The sequence below is a fragment of the Bison bison genome, unplaced genomic scaffold (assembly GCF_000754665.1).
Source record: "Bison bison bison isolate TAMUID 2011002044 unplaced genomic scaffold, Bison_UMD1.0 scf7180017864279, whole genome shotgun sequence".
Taxonomy (NCBI): domain Eukaryota; kingdom Metazoa; phylum Chordata; class Mammalia; order Artiodactyla; family Bovidae; genus Bison; species Bison bison.
The window spans coordinates 4,199,678-4,207,992 of NW_011494851.1; the positions used below are offsets into that span (position 1 = coordinate 4,199,678).

Sequence of the window (8,315 nt, forward strand, 5' to 3'; positions counted from 1 at the left end):
TGAACTCATGGACACAGCACTATAACTTATGCCTGAGAATGCTCATCTAACATGTACATTTTCTCCATAAGGCACGTTACAGCCTTCTTGTGCTTAGGAACACTGGCCAGGACTTCAGCACTACTTTGGCGGGGCGTAGAAATGTTAATTTTTACACATTTATGTCTCAAGATATAGCAGAATATTTTAAGACCAATCAAATAATAAACCTACTGTGTTAACTCATGCAAAAATTTTACGGCAAATATTTCATTTTAGAGTACTGTGTTAGGCAGATACTTAGTTACAACTATATCATATAACTGTATAGTAGGCACATCAGAATTTGTCAAGGGATCTATTGACTTGGGATAGTTCATGGGATTATCATGCTATTGTGTGTCACTCAAGGTAAGGAAGCCATCAATAGGGGATTGGCATTAGTACAAAAACTGGAAAGAAAACAAGTAGACAAATTTTCCTGAAAAAATTTTTATAGGCAGTATTATTGCAACTCGGTAGCTTACAACCCACCGATATGTGGATCTGGAGGAGTCCATGTGATTCAGGAGGAGATTGTTTATATGCAGTAGAAGGGAGTTTATTGATAACACCTAATCTGTGACTTCCCAAGGGACCTGGATCTACAAATCAACAGAGAAAATCTCCTTAGTAAACTGCAATCCATATTTACTCAAATAATTTCCTTCAGTCTAGAGAGGGGTGAAAGGAGATTTCTATGTCCTGGTCCATTGCTATCACTAAATATTTGTCAAAATCTAATACATAAAAAGTTTTCATAATTCTAAAGTTATATAAATATGTTTAAATTTGAAACATTAAATGTGCATAAAGAGAGGTGATACTAAGTTAAATATGGTTTGGAATTACAAACATATTTAACAAGGGTATAATTTTTGAACTTTAATGTACTTCTGCATTAGAGACCAGTTTTGGACATGATCCAGTCTCTGTAGTGTGTCACTCGAGTGTAGACTCCAGGCTTGTTTGGAAGGGCACACTCATCTCCCCAGCTTACAATACCAGCAAGGAACCAAGTGCCTTTATAATCTTCACCAACCAGAGGTCCACCAGAGTCACCCTAGAGAGAAAAGGATATATATAATGACTATAATTTAAGTATGAATATTGCTTATTTTTTTCTCCTGTAGTAAAGACAGAAGAAACAGAAGGAAAATAGCTAAATATTTCAATATTAAAATGATTCTAGTCAAGAACACTTTTAAATTCTATAATCATTTATTTAAATCAAAGACATCAATATATGTCTTTGGATACAACAATATAATAATAAGAAATACATTTGAAAAATTTCAACTCAATTATTACCCAAAAGAGATAGTTAAGATATTGTTGCTTATACCATCATCAGTATGCTGAGGAATTCTCTGATTATCTCCCCAAACGCTCTCATTTTCACACAGATATTGAAAAAGAAGTAGTTTATATTTACTCACTACCAGCACTGGACTATTGCTCTTCCAATCTTGGGGGAACACCTGGATCTGCTCCACCTTTGAAATGCTATTACCAGCATTTACTTGCAGTTTTTTCACTCCATTCCTTTTCATTCTACATCTGCTCTTCAACTTCTTGAGAAAGCTCATTTTTGACTCCTCCCTTTTCTCCTAGTGTATTAACTTACCTCCTACTTTCTATCTTTCTTATGTGACCATAGTGCATGATTTATCCATATGACTACTCTGCCAACAAGATTCTTAGCTTCTTACCCTCCTCCCCACTACAATCTGGGCCAACTATACACTGTGAAAGAAAATCTTTCACAAATTTATATCCTTAAACCAACATCTTCTCCCCTGTAGTTAGGGGTCCCTAGACATATTTCATTCTCATTGTTAAGAAAAGCCAGTAAAATCTCTTCTCATTTCATAATTTAAAAAAAGTATTATTTTTTTTCAGTTGTATAAAATACACATAAAATTACCATTTTAACCATTTTAAGTATGCAATTCAATGGCATTAAGTACATTCATATTGTGTGATCATCATCACCACCCATCTCCAGAACTTTTCCATCTTGGACAACTGAAACTCTATACTCAGCATTGAATGATTACTCCTCATTGTCCCCCTTCTCCAGGTCCTGGCAGTCACCATTCTACTTTCTGTCTCTATGAATCTAACTATTTCAAGTGCCTCACATGAATGGAGTTGTATAGTATTTGTACTTCTGCGACTGGCTTATTTCAGTTAGCATAATGTCTTAAGTTTCATCTATGTTGTAGAGTGTCTCAGAATTTTCGTCTTTTTAAGGCTGAATAATATGTAATGTTATGCATATATCACATTTTGTTTATCAGTTTTTCCATCAATGGAAAGTTGTGTTGCTTCAGTCTTTTGGCTCTTGTGAATAATGCTGCTATGAATATAGATGTACAAATATCTGTGTTCCTGCTTTTAATTCTTTTGGGTGAATACTGGGAAATGGAAATGCTGGAATGTATGGTTAATATATTTTTATATGTTTTTGAAAAATTATTACCATGCTGCTTTCCATATAGGCTTACCATTTTACGTTCCCACCAGCAACATACAAGATTCATTTCAGAATTTTTAAAAATTTGATTTTCTCACTTGGAACCTAGTATCTTACTTAGTTTCAAAGTGATGGAATAAGTAGAGAGCAACAGATAGCAATCTCTGTTTCCTGTCCTTGTCCCTTTTGATTTCCCAGCTCACCTACATCAGCCCGCATCTATGTTTACTCTCCTTTTCAGGCAAATGGATGTATTTGGTTCTTTTCAGGGTTAATCCCCTCATCTGTTCTTTGAATCAAAACTTTGTTCTCTCAGTAATTGTTTTGTGTGTTTTTTTCCAATATGTCTTCATTTCCTTCACTGCCTTTTCTCTGTAGGCATATATACTTTTTGGTCTGCCTGTTTTGGTTTGTCTACCTGAAAAAATCACAATATTTCTGGATATTAGAAGCTCTTCTATTGTCCTAATTATCTTCGTTTCATAAAAGGGACTTAACATAGTAATAGTGTTAATAAGTCAGTCATGTCTGACTCTTTGCAACCTCATAGACTGTAGTCTACTAGGCTCCTCTCTCCATGGGATTTCCCAGGCAAAAATACTGGAGTGGGTTGACATTTCCTTCTCCAGGGGATCTTCCTGATCCAAGATTGAACCCGGGTCTCGTGCATTGCAGGCAGATTCTTTACCATCTGAGCCACTGGGAAGCCCAAACTTAATGTAGTAGTCTATACTGAAGTTTCCAGTTTCTCATTCTTTTCTTCACTTCTTTTTTTTTTTTAAATTGAATTATAGTTAACATATAATATTATGTTATTTTCAGGTGTATAACATAGTGATTTGATCTTTTATATTGAATACATTATGAATTGATCACAATGATAAGTCCAGGTACCGCTGTCACCATGCAAAGTTGTTACAGTGTTATTGACATATTTCTATGTTCTACTTCATTATTTATTTTATAGTTGGAATTTTGTACCCCTTAATTCTCTTCACCTATTTCATCTGTTCCCCTACTCCTTCCCCTCTGGTAGCCACTAGGTTCTTTTCTGTTCCTATAAGTCTGTTTCATTTTGTTTTTCAGATTTCACATATAAGTGAAATTATATAGTAACTGTTATTCTCTCTTGCTTGTTTCACTTAGCACAATACCCTTCAGGTCCATCCATGTTGCTGCAAATGACGAGATTTCATTCTTTTGTATGGCTGAATCATATTCCATTGTGTGTGTGTGTGTGTGTGTGTGTGTGTATATACCACATCTTCTTTATACATTCGCCTATCAATGGACACTTAGGAAGCTTCCATTTAATAAAGTAGTCATATTTTTAATTTTTTGAGGAACTTCCAACTGTTAACATAACAGCTGCACCAATTCACATTCCCATCAACAGTGTACAAGGATTCCCTTTTCTTTGCAATCACCAACACTTGTATCTTCTTTTTCATAATTTCCATTTTAACAGGTATGAGGTGATATCTCACTGTAGTTTTGATTTGCAAGTCTCTGATAATTAATGATGTTGGGCATCTTTTCATGTGGCAAGAATAGTATGCAATGGGGGAAAGGCACCCTCTTTAATAAATGGTGCTTGGGCTTTCCTTGTGGCTCAACTGGTAAAGAATCTGCCTGCAGTGTGGATTCTGAATTTGATTCCTGAGTTGGGAAGATACCCTAGAGGAGGGAAAGGCTATTCTGGCCTGGAATTTCACAAAGAATCAGACATGACTGAGTGACTTTCACTTTCATTTCCAGGAAAACTGGACAGTTACATGCAAAAGAATGAAACTGAACCATTGTCTTACACCACATACAAAAATACACTCAAAATGGATTAAAGATTTAAATATAAGACCCAAAATCATAAAACTCCTAGAGGAAAATGTAAGCAGTAATCACTTTTACAGTGGTTTTAGCAATAGCTTTTTGGATGTCTTCTCAGGGAAGAGCAACAAAAGAAAAAATAAATGAGACTATATTAAACTAATACTCTTTTACTCAACTTACTTAATCTTTTACTCAATTGGTAGAAAAATTCAAAATGGTTTTTCTACCAAAGTAGTTTTCCAAACTTTACCAATAAACAATTGTTGAATTTGATAGACACTTTCCAGCAGTTAACTTGATATTATATGTTACTATTAACCATCCCCTTTTTTTCCAATTCCTGGATTTTGGTGAGATCAATTTCTTATGCTTTTCAGTTTTTCTGATCATTCTTATCTCTTACTGTTAGCCCTTTAAAAGCATGTATATCTGAGTTCAGTTACTTAGCTGCTTCTTATTTTATACACTGAGTTATTGTATCCATGCTCATGAATACAGCTACTGTCCAGATGACAATGACTTTAAGGTATATCTCTATAGCTAGAACTCTTTCCTGAGCTCAAGATTTTTATTTACAATGATATATTGGACATATGTATCTGGATATTCCATAGGCACCTCATATTTTACAAACCCCAAATGGAACTCTTACCCTCCTCAACCTGCTTCTTTATCACACGCACCATCTCTCCAATAGCGCTCAGCTTTCTTTATAGTGCAACTCCCACATCCATACATGACTACTGGAAAAACCATAGCTCTGACTAGACGGACATTTGTTGGCAAAATAATGTCTCTGCTTCTTAATATGCTGTCTAGGTTGGTTGGAACTTTTCTTCCAAGGAGCAAGCGTCTTTTAATTTCATGGCTGCAGTCACCATCTGCAGTGATTTTGGAGCCCAAGAAAAGACAGTCTGTCACTGTTTCCATTGTTTCCCCATCTATTTGCCATAATGTGATGGGACCAGATGCCATGATCTTAGTTTTCTGAATGTTGAGTTTTAAGCCAATTTTTTCAGTCTCCTCTTTTACTTTCATCAAGAGACTCTTTAGTTCTTCTTCACTTTCTGCCTTAAGGGTGGTGTCATCTGCATATCTGAGGTTATTAATATTTCTCCCAGCAATCCTGATTCCAGCTTGTGCTTCCTCCAGCCCAGCGTTTCTTATGATGTACTCCGCATATAAGTTAAATAAACAGGGTGATAATATACAGCCTTGACGTACTCCTTTTCCTATTTCGAACCAGTCTGTTGTTCCATGTCCAGTTCTAACTGTTGTTTCCTGACCTGCATACAGGTTTCTCAAGAGGCAGGTCAGGTGGTCTGGTATTCCCATCTCTTTCAGAATTTTCCACAGTTTATTGTGATCCACTCAGTCAAAGACTTTGGCATAGTCAATAAAGCAGAAATAGATGTTTTTCTGGAACTCTCTTGCTTTTTTGTTCATCCAGTGGATGTTGGCAATTTGATCTCTTGTTCCTCTGCCTTTTCTAAAACCAGCTTGAACATCTGAAAGTTCACGGTTCACATATTGCTGAAGTCTGGCTTTGAGCATTACTTTGCTAGCATGTGGGATGAGTGCAATTGTGCAGTAGTTTGAGCATTCTTTGGCATTGCCTTTCTTTGGGATTGGAATAAAAACTGACCTTTTCCAGTCCTGTGGCCACTGCTGAGTTTTCCAAATTTGCTGGCATACTGAGTGCAGCACTTTCACAGCATCATCTTTTAGAATTTGAAATAACTCAATGGGAATTCCATCACTTCCACTAGCTTTGTTCGTAGTGATGCATCCTAAGAGCCACTTGACTTCACATTCCAGAATATCTGGCTCTAGGTGAATGATCACACCATCGTGATTATCTGGGCTGTGAAGATCTTTTTTGTATAGTTCTTCTGTGTATTCTTGCCACCTCTTCTTAATATCTTCTGCTTCTGTTAGGTCCATACCATTTCTGTCCTTTTTTGTGTCCATCTTTCCATGAAATGTTCCCTTGGTATCTCTAATTTTCTTGAAGAGATCTCTAGTTTTTCCCACTCTATTGTTTTCCTCTATTTCTTTGCATTGATGATTGAGAAAGGCTTTCTTATCTCTTCTTGCTATTCTTTGGAACTCTGCATTCAAATGGGTATATCTTTCCTTTTCTCCATTGCCTTTCACTTCTCTTGTTTTCACAGCTATTTGTAAGGCCTTCTCAGACAACCATTTTGCCTTTTTGCATTTCTTTTTTGGCAGATGGTCTTGATCCTTGTTTTCTGTACAATGTCACGAACCTTCATCCATAGTTCTTCAGGCACTCTGTGTATCAGATGTAATCCCTTGAATCTATTTGTCACTTCCACCGTATAATTGTAAGGGATTTGATTTAGGTCATAACTGAATAGTCTAGTGGTTTTCCCTCCTTTCCTCAATTTAAGTCTGAATTTGACAATAAGACGTTCATGATCTGAGCCACAGTTAGCTCCTGGTCTTGTTTTTGCTGACTGTATAGAGCTTCTCCATTTTTGGCTGCAAAGAATATAATCAATCTGATATCGGTATTGACCACCTGGCAATGTCCATGTTTGTAGAGTCTTCTCTTGTGTTGCTGAAAGAGGGTGTTTGCTATGACCAGTTCATTCTCTTAGCAATACTCTATTAGCCTTTGCCCTGCTTCATTCTGTATTCTAAGGCCAAATTTGCCTGTTACTCCAGGTGTTTCTTGACTTCCTACTTTTGCATTCCAGTCCCCTATAATGAAAAGGACATCTTTTTTGGGTGTTAGTTCTAAAAGGTCTTGTAGGCAAACCATTAAAAGAATGCAAACCACTTCAGTACTTGCCTTGAGAACCCCATGAACAGTGGATCATATATAAAAGCAAGTAAGGCAAATAGATTTCTTTGTGTTTGGAGATTAAGATGGGTGTGGGGGAATCAAAAGATGATGAAATCATTGATGGTGCTGTCAATGGAGTGGCTGAAACAATAAAACATGGATTCTAGGGTGCACAAATTTAGAAGAGAGTCATGGGGTAGAGGGTGATAGACTGGGATAAAGTTGAGAGAAACAGAATTTAAGTTTGTAATGATGTTGAAGAGTAAGTTTAATGAGACAGTTGGGAAGATGGGAATAAGTAATAAGAAATGATAATTATGTATTACAAGTTCTTGTTTGCATGAAATCTAGCTCCTACAGTGCAAGAATAATGAGTGAATTGAATGAGTAGGATAAGAATCCTTCTGGATTTATCACTGATTCTGCCTGCCTAGATAACTACAATAGTATTTTTGTCGGTTCTAGGACTATTGCTTATAAACAGCATCAGAAGTATTTGAAGCATATCAATAACCTCAGATATGCAGATGACACCACCCTTATGGCAGAAAGTGAAGAGGAACTAAAAAGCCTCTTGATGAGAGTGAAAGAGGAGAGTGAAAAAAGTTGGCTTAAAGCTCAACATCCAGAAAACGAAGATCATGGCATCTGGTCCCATCACTTCCTGGGAAATAGATGGAGAAAACAGTGGAAACAGTGTCAGACTTTATTTTTGGGCTCCAAAATCACTGCAGATGGTGATTGCAGCCATGAAATTAAAAGACGCTTACTCCTTGGAAGAAAATTTATGATCAACCTAGATAGCATATTGAAAAGCAGAGACATTACTTTGCTGACAAAGGTCCATCTAGTCAAGGCTATGGTTTTTCCTGCGGTCATGTATGGATGTGAGAGTTGGACTGTGAAGAAAGCTGAGCGCCAAAGAATTGATGCTTTTGAACTGTGGTCTTAGACAGAGTGCCTGATGAACTATGGAATGAGTTCATGACATTGTACAGGAGACAGGGATCAAGACCATTCCCATAGAAAAGAAATGCAAAAAAGCAAAATGGCTGTCTGGGGAGGCCTTACAAATAGCTGTGAAAAGAAGAGAAGCGAAAAGCAAAGGAGAAAAGGAAAGATATAAACATCTGAATGCAGAGTTCCAAAGAAAAGCAAGAAGAGATAAGAAAGCCT

The 8,315-nt window shown here is 36.6% G+C and overlaps 1 protein-coding gene across 1 annotated transcript in view; it reads right to left on the reverse strand.

Annotated features, from left to right (window-relative positions):
- Positions 1-919: 919 nt before the first annotated feature.
- LOC104995177 (transmembrane protease serine 11E-like) overlaps positions 920-8,315 on the reverse strand; it is a 67,218-nt gene continuing 59,822 nt past the window's right edge. Inside the window, exon 10 of the mRNA XM_010848906.1 lies at positions 920-1,081. Coding sequence (XP_010847208.1) covers positions 920-1,081 — 162 coding nt within the window. The remainder of the gene's footprint in view (positions 1,082-8,315) is intronic.